Consider the following 17811-nt stretch of genomic DNA (forward strand, 5'->3'; position numbering starts at 1 on the left):
CATTGGGTGTTCAGTGTTGTAAATGGAAATGGTGAAGAGCTTGTAGATTTATGTGCTGAAAAAGGACTGTTGATTGTGAATACCTGGTTTAAAAAGAGAGATATACATAAGTATACGTATGTAAGTAGGAGAGATGGCCAGAGAGCGTTACTGGATTACGTGTTAATTGATAGGCGAGCGAAAGAGAGACTTTTGGATGTTAATATGCTGAGAGGTGAAACTGGAGAAATGTCTGATCATCATTATCTTGTGGAGGTGAAAGTGAAGATTTGTGGAGGTTTCCAGGAAAGAAGAGAGAATGTTAGGATGAAAAGAGTGGTGAGAGTAAGTGAGCTTGGGAAGGAGACTTGTGTGAGGAAGTACCAGGAGAGACTGAGTACAGAATGGAAAAAGGTAAGAACTAAGGAGGTAAGGGGAGTGGGGGAGAAATGGGATGAATTTAGGGAAGGAGTGATGGCTTGTGCAAAAGATGCTTGTGGGATGAGAAGCGTGAGAGGAGGGCGGATTAGAAAGGGTAGTGATTGGTGGGATGAAGAAGTAAGATTATTAGTGAAAGAGAAGAGAGAGGCATTTAGACGATTTTTGCAGGGAAATAATATAAATGACTGGGAGATGTATAAAAGAAAGAGGCAGGAGGTTAAGAGAAAGGTGCAAGAGGTGAAAAAGAGGGCAAATGAGAGTTGGGGTGAGAGAGTATCATTAAATTTTAGGGAAAATAAAAAGATTTTCTGGAAGGAGGTAAATAAAGTGCATAAGACAAGGAAGCAAATGGGGACTTCAACAAAGGGGGCTAATGGGGAGGTGGTAACAAGTTGTGGTGATGTGAAAAGGAGATGGAGTGAGTATTTTGAAGGTTTGTTGAATGTGTTTGATAATAGAGTGGCAGATATAGGGTGTTTTGGTCGAGGTGGTGTGCAAAGTGAGAGGGTTATGGAAAATGATTTGGTAAACAGAGAAGAGGTGGTAAAAGCTTTGCGGAAGATGAAAGCCAGCAAGGCAGCGGGTTTGGATGGTATTGCAGTGGAATTTATTAAAAAATGGGGTGACTGTACTTTTGACTGGTTGGTAAGGTTATCTAATGTATGTATGGCAAAATGCGGTGACTGGATTGCTGACTGGTTGGTAAGGTTATCTAATGTATGTATGTCAAAATGGGGTGACTATTGCTGACTGGTTGGTAAGGTTATCTAATGTATGTATGACTCATGGTGAGGTGCCTGAGGATTGGCGAAATGCTTGCACAAAGCCATTGTACAAAGGCAAAGGGGATAAAAGTGAGTGCTCAAATTACAGAGGTATAAGTTTGTTGAGTATTCCTGGGAAATTATATGGGAGGGTATTGATTGAGAGGGTGAAGGCATGTACAGAGCACCAGATTGGGGAGGAGCAGTGTGGTTTCAGAAGTGGTAGAGTATGTGTGGATCAGGTGTTTGCTTTGAAGAATGTATGTGAGAAATACTTAGAAAAGTAAATGGATTTGTATGTAGCATTTATGGATCTGGAGAAGGCATACGATAGAGTTGATAGAAATGCTCTGTGGAAGGTATTAAGAATATATGGTGTGGGAGGCAAGTTGTTAGCAGTAAAAAGTTTTATCGAGGATGTAAAGCATGTGAACGTGTAGGAAGAGAGGAAAGTGATTGGTTCTCAGTGAATGTAGGGTTGCGGCAGGGGTGTGTGATGTCTCCATGTTTGTTTAATTTGTTTATGGATGGGGTTGTTAGGGAGGTGAATGCAAGAGTTTTGGAAAGAGGGGCAAGTAAGCAGTCTGTTGTAGATGAGAGAGCTTGGGAAGTGAGTCAGTTGTTGTTCGCTGATGAAACAGCGCTGGTGGCTGATTCACGTGAGAAACTGCAGAAGCTGGTGACTGAGTTTGGTGAAGTGTGTGAAAAGAAGAAAGCTGAGAGTAAATGTGAATAAGAGCAAGGTTATTAGGTAAAGTAGGGTTGAGGAACAAGTCAACTGGGAGGTAAGTTTGAATGGAGAAAAACTGGAGGAAGTGAAGTGTTTTAGATATCTGGGAGTGGATTTGGCAGCAGATGGAACCATGGAAGTGGAAGTGAATCATAGGGTGGGGGAGGGAGCGAAAGTTCTGGGAACGTTGACGAATGTGTGGAAGTCGAAAATATTATCTTGGAAAGCAAAAATGGTTATGTTCGAAGGAATAGTGGTTCCAACAATGTTATATGGTTGCGAGGCGAGGGATATGGATAGAGTTGTGCGGAGGAGGGTGGATGTGCTAGAAATGAGATGTTTGAGGGCAATATGTGGTGTGAGATGGTTTGATCAAGTAAGTAATAATAGGGTAAGAGAGATGCGTGGTAATAAAAAGAGAGAGCAGAAGAGGGTGTTATGAAATGGTGTGGTCACATGGAGAGAATGAGTGAGGAAAGATTGACAAAGAGGATATATGTGTCAGAGGTGGAGGGAACGAGGAGAAGTGGGAGACCAAATTGGAGGTGGGAAGATGGAGTGAAAAAGATTTTGAGTGATTGGGGCCTGAACATGCAGGAGGGTGAAAGGCGTGCAAGGAATAAGAGTGAATTGGAACGATGTGGTATACCAGGGTCGACATGCTGTCAATGGATTGAACCAGGGCATGTGAAGCATCTGTGGTAAACCATGGAAAGTTGTGTGGGGCCTGGATGTGGAAAGGGAGCTGTGGTTTCGGTGCATTATTACATGACAGCTAGAGACTGAGTGTGAACGAGTGTGGCCTTTGTTGTCTTTTCCTAGCGCTACCTCGTGCACACTTGGAGGGAGGAGGTTGTTATTTCATGTGTGGCGGGGTGGCGATGGGAATGAATAAAGGCAGACAGTATGAATTATGTACTTGTATATATTCGTATATGTCTGTGTGTGTATATATATTTATACGGTGAGATGTATAGGTATGTATATTTGCGTGTAAGGACGTGTATGTATATAAATGTGTATGTGGGTGGGTCGGGCCATTTTTTTTGTCTGTTTGCTTGCCCTACCTCACTAACGTGAGAGACAGCGACAAAGCACGATAAATAAATATAAATATAAATAAATAAATAAATATATATATATATATATATATATATATATATATATATATATAATTCATGGGGATAGAGGAGACAGAATACTAACCACATATTCCCAGCATATCACAAAAGGAAACTAAGAGGGACAAATTAGTTGGAGGTGAGAGTTTTAATGGAGAAAATTTGGAGTTAATAAAGTATTTTAAATATGTGGGGGTGGACATGATAGTCAACAGAACCTTGGAAGCAGGAGTGTTATTGGGTGGGATTTTTGATGAATGTATGGAAAGAGCAGTCATTATCTGTGAGGGCAAATATGGTCACGAATGAAGGTATAGTAGTCCCAAGAATGTTATATGAATAAGTATGGGTTAAAGATGAAGATGTGCCGAGAAGGATGAATGTGTTGGAAATTAAATGTCTGAGAGTATGTGGTGTGATGTGGTTTGACCAATTAGGTAACAAAAGGGTAAGCGAGAAGTGTGGCAATACAAAGACTGTGAGTGAGACAGACGAAGAGAGTGTACTTAAATGGTAAACAGTTTGGACATATGGAGAGGATGAGCGAAGAGAGGTTGAGAAAGAGGATATATGAATCATAAGTGGAGGAAGCAAGGAGAATGAGATCAAATTGGAGACTGAAGGATAGGCTGAAAAAGGTTTTGAGTGATCATTGATAAGAAGAGTGTGACTGAGAGTGACTGAGAGAGATGAAGAAAGTGAGCTTAAATGGTATATCGTTTAGGCATATAGAGATAATGAGTGAGGGGAGATTGACAGAGAGGATATATGTGTCAAAGGTGGAGGAAGCAAAGAGAGTGAGGTGACCAAATTGGAGATGAAAGGATGGATTAAAAAAGATTTTGAGCAATCGGTAATTAAAAGAGTATAATTGAGAGAGATGAAGATTGCTTAAATGGTAAGTAGTTTGGACATATGGAGGGGATGAGTGAGGAGAGGTGGACAAAGAGGATGTATGTCAAAAGTGGAGGAAGCAAAGAGAAAGAGGAGACCAAATATGAGATGGAAGGATGGACTGAAAAAGATTTTGAGTGATTAGTAATAAAAAAAAGTAAGATTAAAGGCGATGAAGAGGGTGTGCTAAAATGGTAAATAGTCTGGATATATGGAGAGAATGAGTGAGGAGAGGTTGACAAAGAGAATGTTACTTATTTATTTTGCTTTGTCGCTGTCTCCTGCGTTTGCAAGGTAGTGCAAGGAAACAGACGAAAGAAATGGCCCAACCTACCCCCATACACATGTATATACATACACATCCACACACGCAAATATACATACCCATACATCTCAATGTACACATATATATACACACATAGACATATACATATATACACATGCACACAATTCACACTGTCTGCCTTTATTCATTTCCATCGCCACCTCGCCACATGGAATAACATCCCCTTCCCCCCTCATGTGTGCGAGGTAGCGCTAGGAAAAGACAACAAAGGCCCCATTCGTTCACACTCAGTCTCTAGCTGTCATGTAATAATGTCCTAAACCACAGCTCCCTTTCCACATCTAGGCCCCACAGAACTTTCCATGGTTTACCCCAGACGCTTCACATGCCCTGATTCAATCCATTGACAGCACGTCGACCCCGGCATACCACATCGATCCAATTCACTCTATTCCTTGCCCACCTTTCACCCTCCTGCATGTTCAGGCCCCGATTACTCAAAATCTTTTTCACTCCATCTTTCCACCTCCAATTTGGTCTTCCACTTCTCGTTCCCTCCACCTCCGACACATATATCCTCTTGGTCAATCTTTCCTCACTCATTCTCTCCATGTGCCCAAACCATTTCAAAACACCCTCTTCTGCTCTTTCAACCACGCTCTTCTTATTTCCACACATCTCTTACCCTTACATTACTTACTCTATCAAACCACCTCACACCACATATTGTCCTCAAACATCTCATTTCCAGCACATCCACCCTCCTGCACACTACTCTATCCATAGCCCACGCCTCACAACCATACAACATTGTTGGAACCACTATTCCTTCAAACATACCCATTTTTGCTTTCCAAGATAATGTTCTCGACTTCCACACATTCTTCAAGGCTCCCAGGATTTTCACCCCCTCTCCAACCCTATGATTCACTTCCGCTTCCATGGTTCCATCCGCTGCCAGATCCACTCCAGATATCTAAAACACTTTACTTCCTCCAGTTTTTCTCCATTCAAACTTAACTCCCAAATGAGTTGACCCTCAACCCTACTGTACCTAATAACCTTGCTCTTATTCACATTTACTCTTAATGTATACGTCAAAAAAGGAGGAAAAAAGAGAATGAGACCACACGAAAGGTGGAAGGATGGACTGAAAAAGATTTTGAATGACTGGGGCCTGAATATGCAGGATGGTGAAAGCCATGCACAGGATAGAGTCAACTAGGATGATGTGTGTAGTATAAAACGGTTGACATGCTAACAATGTACTGGACCAGGGTATGTGATGCAGCTGGGGAAAACCATGGAAAGGTTTGTGGTTTTTGGTGCATTACACATGAGAGCTAGAAAATGGATAAGAGTAAATGTAGTCTTTCTTCTTCTGTTCCTGTACAACCTCATTAATGCAGAAAACAAAAATCAAGTATGAATACATACATATATGTACATCAATCACTCCTGGCTACACAAATTTCCTAACATCTAGAAACTTACCAATATAATACCAGTGCTAAAAATCCTCTAAACCACCAATTCCCTCTTCTCCTCCACTTGCCATTTTTCACTTCTCTCTTTAATGTCCAAACTATATGAAAAACTGATCCACAACAGAATCAAGCAAAATATCCCACTCTAACCTACATAGTATGACTTTAGATCCAACCACTCCACTGCCACACTGCATACAATCCTCAAATATATTCTAGACAACTTTAACCAACAACATCCTCCTTCCTGCATTATATAAGTGGCAACAGATATCAACAAAACATTTGATAACATCCCCTATTACTTCCTCTAACAAAATTACTTGAATCCATTCTCCACAACAATGACAAAAAGTGGGTAGCCAACTATATAGCCAGCCACTATGGATAAGAGCGGCTCACAATGGCACCACCGCCTATAAAAAAAAAAATATATTCATAAATTTAAGCTCTAAAATGGTATTTCTACAAAGCACCTATTTCTCCATTTCTCTTCAAACCCTTCCTACAATACCTTTTATTACTTCCAGAAAACTGCAGAGTAACTGACACCATAGAAGCAACAACAAACATGCAGTGCTACATTTCATTTACTGTAACAATGGTTAACCAACAACAGAATGTCTGCATCTCCACAGAAGTCTTCATCATCCTTTAAAACCCAGAGAGACCTGCATCCTCCAATCAAATCGAATGGACAATCACTCCCACTTTACAAAACACTAACTATTATGGGCACCACAAACACACAATATTCACTCACAAAAAAAATCAACTCACATACCATTGCCCTCGGAACACTAAATGGTACCAGATCTGGACAAGAACAAATCCCTCAGTATCCCCTACAAGCAATTCATATGCTCCAATCTAAACTGTCTCACCTGCCTGGTCATCCATCCTCTCAGAGGCAAATATAACAAAGCTGCAAAATAAACAAAACAGAGCACTCAAAACAATCACTGGCTACCTAGAAACTACAAACACTCAACACCTACAAAATGGAACAAAAATCTCTCAATATAATCCCACCTGAACATGCTTGGTACATGAATGTTTGCAACAGCATTAAACCTAAGGCTAGCCCTAGCCTTTTGGGGGCTCTTAGCTGAGTCTCTTTTGTGAACCCCCACTACTCTTCAAACTCCCCCCTAAATCGTGAGCTCTAGGGTTCCTGAGGATATGCGCCCAGGAAAAATTAGAAAATCTGAGGTGTCTGTAAAAGCATTTCTTGCTTCCTGAAAGCTACCATATAACAATCATGATAAGGGATGGAGGCTTTAGCAGTTAGAGCCCTAAACTCTGAGCATATAGAGCATGTAGGAAGGGCCAGCCCTGATTAAACCCCTCCCATCCAAGCCACTCCATAACTAACAGCCAACCCTCAGGAATAGTAGACAAAATCCCTAACCCTGCTTAAAACGTCAGCATATAAGCTTACAAATACCCCCCACCCCAAAAAACAGCAACTCTGACAAAACATACATAACGAATGGGAAATGTAAGGTGCAGGACGCTCCCTTCAATCTGAGTAAGACGATTTGAACCATTACTTATGGAGTACATTGAAATTTATGTACAGGGATCTCACCTTGAGGATGGAAGGACATCATAGGTTTGTGGCAAGATCTTAGCAAGTCAAATGTAGTTTTTCTTTCTGCCTCAACCACACATGGACTACTGGTATTCTGTCCACAAACACAATATATCCATATCATACGTAACACTTGACAGCACGTAACTCACACAGCTCATTCTAAATACCTTTAGATTTTCCTGCAGTAAGTTCTATATGCTAGAACTGCCTTTTGGCAAAATGGTAGGAGCAGTAGATAAATGTGGTAAATAAGAACATTTTGACAAGACAATTAGGTTGAAACATTAGTTGAAAGTAGTAGATAGAAACATTAAGCAGGAGCCTCAGCAAACACTGCACCAGAGTTGCCCTGAGCCAGTGGCCTGTTTTGGGGTGGAGCATATTGGCTAAGAAATGGCATGGGAGCTCATTTGTTAGTGAGACTCTATTGCCATGACCACCTCCATGAGGGTGTTCCAGTTGTGAACAGGTGTCAGAGATATAGAGAGATAGACAGATATGTAGTTATAAAGTAGCTTGGTGACAATAATCTTAACAAGATCACAACAAAGCTTTGAGATCCTAGGTCCATAAGGCACACACAGGTTTGTGGGTGTTGGAATATGCACAAATGCCTTTGAAGTGAAATTGTGAGTAAACCTATAGTTGGAGACATAAATGAGATTGATGAATATATCATAAGCAAGTAGAGTCTTTAAGAAAGGTAAGATACTAAGAGCGGTACAAGCTAGATGGGGTTCAACAAAAGAAAGGTTGCAAAAATCACATCTTGTTCCTAGCAGAGACAAGTAGGGTTGTGGTTTGTGATTTAGTCAGTAATCAGGGGCTTGCATTGCTGAATAACAATACAAGGAGGACTATATGCAGGCTTAAACAACCTATGGTAGTATGATGTCCCAAACATCACACACTAAATACAATTAACTGCAAGGAAGGAAAATCCATGAAGTACAAGACATTGCTAATTCCATTATTCAGAAAAAAATCAAAAGTTTTTGGGAACAGCAAAACCTGCTAAAACTCTCTGCTATGGCAGATGCCTAAGAACCCTGTTCATGTCATGTATAATCATGCACTGGCCAACAAGCACAGGAGTGTAAGATAAGGGAAACTTCATGGAGCTCTAAGGCTTGCCTTGGTCACATTTTCTGCTTTTGCTTTGGGAAGCAGTACAAGCATCCTTTTACAAAAATGCTTTCTCACATCATCACAAAAGACCTACAATTCATACAGAGAATGAACTACACAGCATTAAACAGCTAAATATGTTAAATGAATAAATGGACTCAAGTCTATCCTAATTTTTTCAAAGGCATATCAAGTATCTCCTCCCTAGATTCCAAACAATGAAGCTATCCCAAGCCATGGCAAACAGCCTGAAAGAAAAAACTTGAGGGATCCCATGAAATTGTGAATCTTAAGCAAAACTAAAAAAAAAAAAAAAAAATCATGAATAAACCAAAATATTGTGCAGTTGTGTAGTATTGTGAAATAAGTAAAATTAAACATGAAAATGTTTAATATGTTCTTTAAATATCACAAGTCAAGGTGATACTTTACCACAAATGTGCTGAAAGTAACAAAACTTCAGAAGGATTTCAGATCACACAACATAATGATTCTGTCCACAGCAGCTTATTCTGTAAATAATCAGCTATGCCTAACCTGCTTCAAGGTTTATTATTTCATGGACAAATAAATGCTAAAAGAATATTCAGCAAGCTATTCATATCCTACAACAGGCCAAAAGTAGAGTAGGCTTTGCAGGTTTGGTCACTGCATCTAAAGAAGCACAAAGAACTCACAGAGAAGGTCCAGAGGAGGACAACAAATATGGTACCAGAATTAAACAGCTGAACTACAAGAATGGCTGGAGGCTTTAGATTTTCCCACCTTAGAAGAGAGAAGATGGTGATTTCACAACACTTAAGTTTTTAGAAGAGACCAATGTAGTGGACAGAAGAAAGTTCTTTAAGAGATGTACAAATAGTGGAACCAGAGGACATGATAAGGAATTAAGAGTTTTAAATATCGATATAAAGTAATAAGTAATACTTTCATAGCATAAGAGTGTTGGATGAATGGAACAGACCGACTGAGGACGTGGTTAATGCATACACATACATAAAGTCAAGAGGCTGTATGATAGCTGAGTGTTCAAGAGATGGGGGCTGCAAAAAACTCCCTCCCCACACAACATAAATAAGTAATTACAGACTGAGCAAGAGCTGGTCACACTCTTGCCAGTAATTGAGGAGAGTGGGGAAGGCAGGGATGATGACTCACAGCTGTTAACAAATGCCAAAAGCCAGCCTGCTTCTTATACCATTTTTAAGACTGTCTTCATGTCAAACCTTTTCTCAAGTTTATGTTTCATAAATGAAAAACCATATCAATAATCACAAAAAATGAATAAACGCTACCAACCTACTACATGACACACTTCAGCAGTTGCTCCACAGGTAAGGAGGTAATCAAGCCATAGAATCTGCTTTGTTGACAGTCGATCCCTTGGACCTTTTACTTCAACGATGCGGCACCTCTGTGAAATGAAGTGAAAACAAACAAAACACTGAGGATTGCAACTAGAAATAATTCAGCTTTACTTAAGGCTAATAAGCACTAAATAATCAAATTCATAAAATGAGTGTGAAGCTGTTTCTTGTATGTACTACAAACTGAAGGTATGAGATGAATCTTTTACAGACTTTACAACCTCTGCATAGAAATGTGAAGTTGTTTCTTGTACATACTACAAACTGAAGGTGTGAGATGAATCTTTTACAGTCATTACAACCTCTGCATATAAATGTGAAGCTGTTTATTGTATGTACTACAAACTAAAGGTATGGGATGAATCTTTAATAGACATTACAACCTCTGCATGCAAATGTGAAGCTGTTTCTTGTATCTACTACAAACTGAAGGTATGAGATGAATCTTTTACAGTAGACTTTACAACCTCTGCATAGAAATGTGAAGTTGTTTCTTGTATGTACTACAAACTGAAGGTATGAGATGAATCTTTTACAGACATTACAATCTCTTCATATAAATGTGAAGTTGTTTCTTGTATGTACTACAAACCGAAGGTATGAGATGAATCTTTTACAGACATTACAACCTCTGCATATAAATGTGAAGCTGTTTTTTGTATGTACACACAACAAAAAAAACTATCGCGCAGAGGGGGTCTGAAGACGTGTGTAATGATCACTGACCTACCTGTTGTACCATGCCGGTAGGGTTGGTATACGTGCCTGCAAGCCACAGGTTTCCAGAGTCCTATGCTAGACCCATGTAAGTTACGTGCCACAAGAGCGGCATTATATTATTAACAATAAAATTACATAATACAAGGCAGTACGAACCCCTACTTTTGAATTGGTGTGTGTGATATAGCTGTGAGACACACAACCCCCGCATGTGGTAGCTGCAGCATACCTCAATGTGATGCGAGGTAAACACAATAGCTTCATATAGTATAAGTGTAATTTGGGAAGAATATGTTTTACTATTGATATTGTATTATTCTATAGCACATCTGGGTTCGTGGCAGTCCATAAAGGTTATCTTACACCGCCATTTCGTGTCCATGCAGGAAATGTAATGAGACATGCGATATATTTTTTGAAACAATGAAACAGCGCGGGCATAGTTCACTGCGAGCCAATGTCGAAAGGTTGTTTTTGTGGTATATCTAATTTTACCATGGAGACTTCACAAGCGACACGTGAAGCTATTCTACAGCTTCATAATGAGGGCTACAGCGACTCTGAAATTGGGAGACGTCTTGGTATTCACTGGTCAACCGTAGCACGATGGATTCGCCGACAGGCAGAGTTGGGCAACACAGACAACAGGCATCGGCGTGGGCGCCCACGTTGCACAACCCCGGAAGATGATCAGGTAATGATGTTGCATATATAGGTATACTGGACCACTTGATGTTATGTAAACAACCACATCACATGTTATATTTGCAATATGTCATCCTTTCCCTAGGCCATAGCAGATGTCATTGCTGCTGCCCCCTTCACGCCCGCTAGCAACATTCGGGATATTCTTGGTCTGCAGTGCATCCCTCAAACTGTCCGAAACAGCATCACTCTGAGGGGCTACGTGGTCGCATACCAGCAACAAAACCTGTGTTAAGTGAGGCAAACATGGAGAGCAGGGTGGAGTATGCGTTGGAGTATACGGACAAGCCACATCAGTTTTAGGAGAACGTCATCTTTTGTGAAAAAACCTTCTGCAGCGATGGTCCCCCTGCAAACAAACATGTTTGGCGGCATCCTAACACCAGTTAGCTCTCTCTCTCTCTCTCTCTCTCTCTCTCTCTCTCTCTCTCTCTCTCTCTCTCTCTCTCTCTCTCTCTCTCACACACACAGGTTATGCTATATAACATATTTTCCATTCTATAATGACAATTTATGGTGAGGCCAACATGAACAACCGTTCCGGAAGTGCTTTGAAACCAGGGTGCCACGGCCACCACAGTCGTTTGCTGCTTGAAACGTCCTGTTGTGCTGCAGTATTACATTTTAGTTATGCACAGTCATTATTTTTTAAGTGAATAACAGTGATCATGATCACTTTATACGGCATATGTAAATACTGTAGCAATAATCTCCATTTACGATGTGATATAATAAATAATTATTATATATTTAGTTAATATTTTTTAATTTACTTAGTTATTATCTTAATCTATATTGCAGCAACAGTTGCACTAATATGATTAAGACACACTGTCTTATTCAATTTTATACATTTTATATAACCAGATACGAGACACAATATTGGTGGGTAGCAGGAGGAGTGGGCGCGTCAGTGCAGGACTATTTGGTTGGATCCATGGTGCTGGTGTCGGTGAGTTGGTGGATGTCGGGCCTGGCCAGTTGACCGGACCTAGATACGTTGAGATACTGGAGGAGGTCCTGCTACCTTCAGTGGGGGCTAAGCTGTTTCCAGAGCCGGAGCCATTTTACCTCGTCCAAGATAACAGCCCACTTCACACATCCAGGGTTGTAAAGGCGTGGTATGCTCGCCATCCACGTATAACAGAGTTGCCATATCCTGCAAAATCGCCTGATCTCAACCCGATAGAGCACGTATGGGTGGCCATGCAGAAAGGCATGCCTGACCGACAACATCGATGTCGTGCTACAGTCGTAAATGATGCTTTACAAGCATGGGAACATCTACGAAGCCCTTCTGGTAGGAACTTAACGCAGACGTTAGTGGCATCCATGCCTCGAAGGCTCAATGAAGTGTTGGCAACGGGAGGAGGTTATACCAAGTATTGAAATAATAAAATTTACAGTCAGAGATTACTTTCTTAACCTCCAACAACATGTCTATGGTCATGTTATATAGAAATCTGATTTTCACTGTTAAAGGGAAGTTAACTAATGCAGATCCATGAAAAGAGTCATTACTTTTCATGTTGGTTTACTAAATACTATGATGTGGTGCCAGGTTTGTGACATACTGTTATCAGTCACACAGGTGATACTACATATTACGTGAGGTTGCTGATTAATCTAAACCAGCAGACAGATAAATCACCGCCGGTATGAAGCAGGGTGTCGTAGTTACCATGTAGTATATTATTTTACACCACGAATTTGACACTTTGCAAGAGATAATGATTACTGCAATATGCCTTACTGTGCAGAATTTTACATTTACATGCTCAATTTACGTATCCCATCTACTGTACTACATACGGAAGGATATATCGTTGCCATTAGATACGTGAGGACACCCACAGGCAGGGAGATCAGGGCTACCACCATCTCACAGGAAAATGTTGACTGTTCCATTATTCCACGTCTGGTGCGTCATTTTGTTTCGTACAAAAAACGCGCGATAGTTTTTTTGCTGTGTGTACTACAAACTGAAGGTATGAGATGCTTTTACAGACATTTCAACCTCTGCATATAAATGCGAAGCTGTTTCTTGTATGTACTACAAACTGAAGGTAGGAGATGAATCTTTTACAGTAGACTTTACAACCTCTGCATATAAATGTGAAGTTGTTTCTTGTATGTACTACAAACCGAAGGTGTGAGATGAATCTTTTTACAGACATTACAACCTCTGCATATAAATGTAAAGCTGTTTATTGTATGTACTACAAATTAAAGGTATGAGATGAATCTTTAACAGACATTACAACCTCTGCATATAAATGTGAAGCTGTTTTTTGTATGTACTACAAACTGAAGGTATGAGGTGAATCTTTAACAGACATTACGAACTCTGCATATAAATGAGAAGCTGTTTCTTGTATGTACTACAAACTGAAGGTATGAGATGCTTTTACAGACATTTCAACCTCTGCATATAAATGTGAAGCTGTTTCTTGTATATACTACAAACTGAAGGTATGAGATGAAGCTTTTACAGACACTGCAACCTCTGCATATAAATGCAAACTTTGATATCTTTTACTTTATGATACAAACTGAAGGCATGAGATGAAGCTTTTACAGACATTGCAACCTCTGCATATAAATGCAAACTTTGATATCATACTGAAGGTATGAGATGAAGCTTTTACAGACATTACAACCTCTGCTTATAAATGCAAACTTTGATATCCTTTACTTTATGATACCGAATCATAAAAATAAGGAAATATGAGAATTTATTCATATTATCTGATATACATAGATGCTCAAGAGTAAATAATACTATCACAGGACTCCATATCTATGAATATAATTGAAGAGAATATATGACGAAGTAGTTAATACCTGATATATAAGCGACAGTGACATATAAGCAATTTAAGGCACAGCAACAACAAAAAAATACATTATATATATATATATATATATATATATATATATATATATATATATATATATATATATATATATTTTTTTTTTTTATTATACTTTGTCGCTGTCTCCCGCGTTTGCGAGGTAGCGCAAGGAAACAGACGAAAGAAATGGCCCAACCCCCCCCATACACATGTATATACATACGTCCACACACGCAAATATACATACCTACACAGCTTTCCATGGCTTACCCCAGACGCTTCACATGCCTTGATTCAATCCACTGACAGCACGTCAACCCCGGTATACCACCTCGCTCCAATTCACTCTATTCCTTGCCCTCCTTTCACCCTCCTGCATGTTCAGGCCCCGATCACACAAAATCTTTTTCACTCCATCTTTCCATCTCCAATTTGGTCTCCCTCTTCTCCTTGTTCCCTCCACCTCCGACACACATATCCTCTTGGTCAATCTTTCCTCACTCATCCTCTCCATGTGCCCAAACCACTTCAAAACACCCTCTTCTGCTCTCTCAACCACGCTCTTTTCATTTCCACACATCTCTCTTACCCTTACGTTACTCACTCGATCAAACCACCTCACACCACACATTGTCCTCAAACATCTCATTTCCAGCACATCCAACCTTCTGCGCACAACTCTATCCATAGCCCACGCCTCGCAACCATACAACATTGTTGGAACCACTATTCCTTCAAACATACCCATTTTTGCTTTCCGAGATAATGTTCTCGACTTCCACACATTCTTCAAGGCCCCCAGAATTTTCGCCCCCTCCCCCACCCTATGATCCACTTCCGCTTCCATGGTTCCATCCGCTGCCAGATCCACTCCCAGATATGTAAAACACTTCACTTCCTCCAGTTTTTCTCCATTCAAACTCACCTCCCAATTGACTTGACCCTCAACCCTACCGTACCTAATAACCTTGCTCTTATTCACATTTACTCTTAACTTTCTTCTTCCACACACTTTACCAAACTCAGTCACCAGCTTCTGCAGTTTCTCACATGAATCAGCCACCAGCGCTGTATCATCAGCGAACAACAACTGACTCACTTCCCAAGCTCTCTCATCCCCAACAGACTTCATACTTGCCCCTCTTTCCAAAACTCTTGCATTTACCTCCCTAACAACCCCATCCATAAACAAATTAAACAACCATGGAGACATCACACACCCCTGCCGCAAACCTACATTCACTGAGAACCAATCACTTTCCTCTCTTCCTACACGTACACATGCCTTACATCCTCGATAAAAACTTTTCACTGCTTCTAACAACTTTCCTCCCACACCATATATTCTTAATACCTTCCACAGAGCATCTCTATCAACTCAGTGGTTAAATTGATGAGAACTGCTATTGACGTTTGTGTAAATAAATTATACATTTCCTTTTTTCCATAGCCAGAGGTTGAACCATTATGTGACATTCATTTTTTTTCCTTTCATTTCAAGCTAGAAGTTTCAGTTGTCTAAATTGTTTCTTACATTTTTCATATGTATATATATGTATGTGTGTGTGTGTGTGTATATGTGCGTATGTATGTGTATGTGTGTGTATGTGTATATGTATATATATATGTATATTATCACTGGGGATAGGGGTGAAAGAATACTTCCCACGTATTCCTCGCGTGTCGTAGAAAGCGACTAGAGGGGACGGGAGCGGGGGGCCAGAAATCCTCCGCTCCTTGTATTAACTTTCTAAAATGGGAAACAGAAGAAGGAGTCACGCGGGGAGTGCTCATCCTCCTCGAAGGCTCAGAGTGGGGTGCCTAAATGTGTGTGGATGTAATCAAGATGTGAAAAAAGGAGAGATAGGTAGTATGTTTGAGGAAAGGAACCTGGATGTTTTGGCTCTGAGTGAAACGAAGCTCAAGGGTAAAGGGGAAGAGTGGTTTGGGAATGTCTGGGGTGTAAAGTCAGGGGTTAGTGAGAGGACAAGAGCAAGGGAAGGAGTAGCAATACTTCTGAAACAGGAGTTGTGGGAGTATGTGATAGAGTGTAAGAAAGTAAATTCTCGATTAATATGGGTAAAACTGAAAGTTGATGGAGAGAGGTGGGTGATTATTGGTGCATATGCACCTGGGCATGAGAAGAAAGATCAAGAGAGGCAAGTGTTTTGGGAGCAGCTGAATGAGTGTGTTAGTGGTTTTGATGCACGAGACCGGGTTATAGTGATGGGTGATTTGAATGCAAAGGTGAGTAATGTGGCAGTTGAGGGAATAATTGGTATACATGGGGTGTTCAGTGTTGTAAATGGAAATGGTGAAGAGCTTGTAGATTTATGTGCTGAAAAAGGACTGATGATTGGGAATACCTGGTTTAAAAAGCGAGATATACATAAGTATACTTACGTAAGTAGGAGAGATGGCCAGAGAGCGTTATTAGATTACGTGTTAATTGACAGGCGTGCGAAAGAGAGACTTTTGGATGTTAATGTGCTGAGAGGTGCAACTGGAGGGATGTCTGATCATTATCTTCTGGAGGCTAAGGTGAAGATTTGTATGGGTTTTCAAAAAAGAGGAGTGAATGTTGGGGTGAAGAGGGTGGTGAGAGTGAGTGAGCTTGAGAAGGAGACCTGTGTGAGGAAGTACCAGGAGAGACTGAGTACAGAATGGAAAAAGGTGAGAACAATGGAAGTAAGGGGAGTGGGGGAGAAATGGGATGTATTTAGGGAATGAGTGATGGATTGCGCAAAAGATGCTTGTGGCATGAGAAGAGTGGGAAGTGGGTTGATTAGAAAGGGTAGTGAGTGGTGGGATGAAGAAGTAAGAGTATTAGTGAAAGAGAAGAGAGAGGCATTTGGACGATTTTTGCAGGGAAAAAATGCAATTGAGTGGGAGATGTATAAAAGAAAGAGACAGGAGGTCAAGAGAAAGGTGCAAGAGGTGAAAAAAAGGGCACATGAGAGTTGGGGTGAGAGAGTATCAATAAATTTTAGGGAGAATAAAAAGATGTTCTGGAAGGAGGTAAATAAAGTGCGTAAGACAAGGGAACAAATGGGAACTTCAGTGAAGGGCGCAAATGGGGAGGTGATAACAAGTAGTGGTGATGTGAGAAGGAGATGGAGTGAGTATTTTGAAGGTTTGTTGAATGTGTTTGATGATAGAGTGGCAGATATAGGGTGTTTTGGTCGAGGTGGTGTGCAAAGTGAGAGGGTTAGGGAAAATGATTTGGTAAACAGAGAAGAGGTAGTGAAAGCTTTGCGGAAGATGAAAGCCGGCAAGGCAGCAGGTTTGGATGGTATTGCAGTGGAATTTATTAAAAAAGGGGGTGACTGTATTGTTGACTGGTTGGTAAAGTTATTTAATGTATGTATGACTCATGGTGAGGTGCCTGAGGATTGGCGGAATGCGTGCATAGTGCCATTGTACAAAGGCAAAGGGGATAAGAGTGTGTGCTCAAATTACAGAGGTATAAGTTTGTTGAGTATTCCTGGTAAATTATATGGGAGGGTATTGATTGAGAGGGTGAAGGCATGTACAGAGCATCAGATTGGGGAAGAGCAGTGTGGTTTCAGAAGTGGTAGAGGATGTGTGGATCAGGTGTTTGCTTTGAAGAATGTATGTGAGAAATACTTAGAAAAGCAAATGGATTTGTATGTAGCATTTATGGATCTGGAGAAGGCATATGATATATATAAATATATATATATATATATATATATATATATATATATATATATATA

At 40.4% G+C, this 17811-nt stretch overlaps 1 protein-coding gene across 1 annotated transcript in view; it reads right to left on the bottom strand.

Annotated features, from left to right (window-relative positions):
* The window catches only part of LOC139757309 (uncharacterized), a 154552-nt gene that overhangs the window by 76702 nt on the left and 60039 nt on the right, over nt 1-17811 (bottom strand). Inside the window, exon 3 of the mRNA XM_071677708.1 lies at nt 9727-9841. Coding sequence (XP_071533809.1) covers nt 9727-9841 — 115 coding nt within the window. The remainder of the gene's footprint in view (nt 1-9726; nt 9842-17811) is intronic.

This window comes from Panulirus ornatus, chromosome 25, assembly GCF_036320965.1.
Source record: "Panulirus ornatus isolate Po-2019 chromosome 25, ASM3632096v1, whole genome shotgun sequence".
NCBI lineage: Eukaryota > Metazoa > Arthropoda > Malacostraca > Decapoda > Palinuridae > Panulirus > Panulirus ornatus.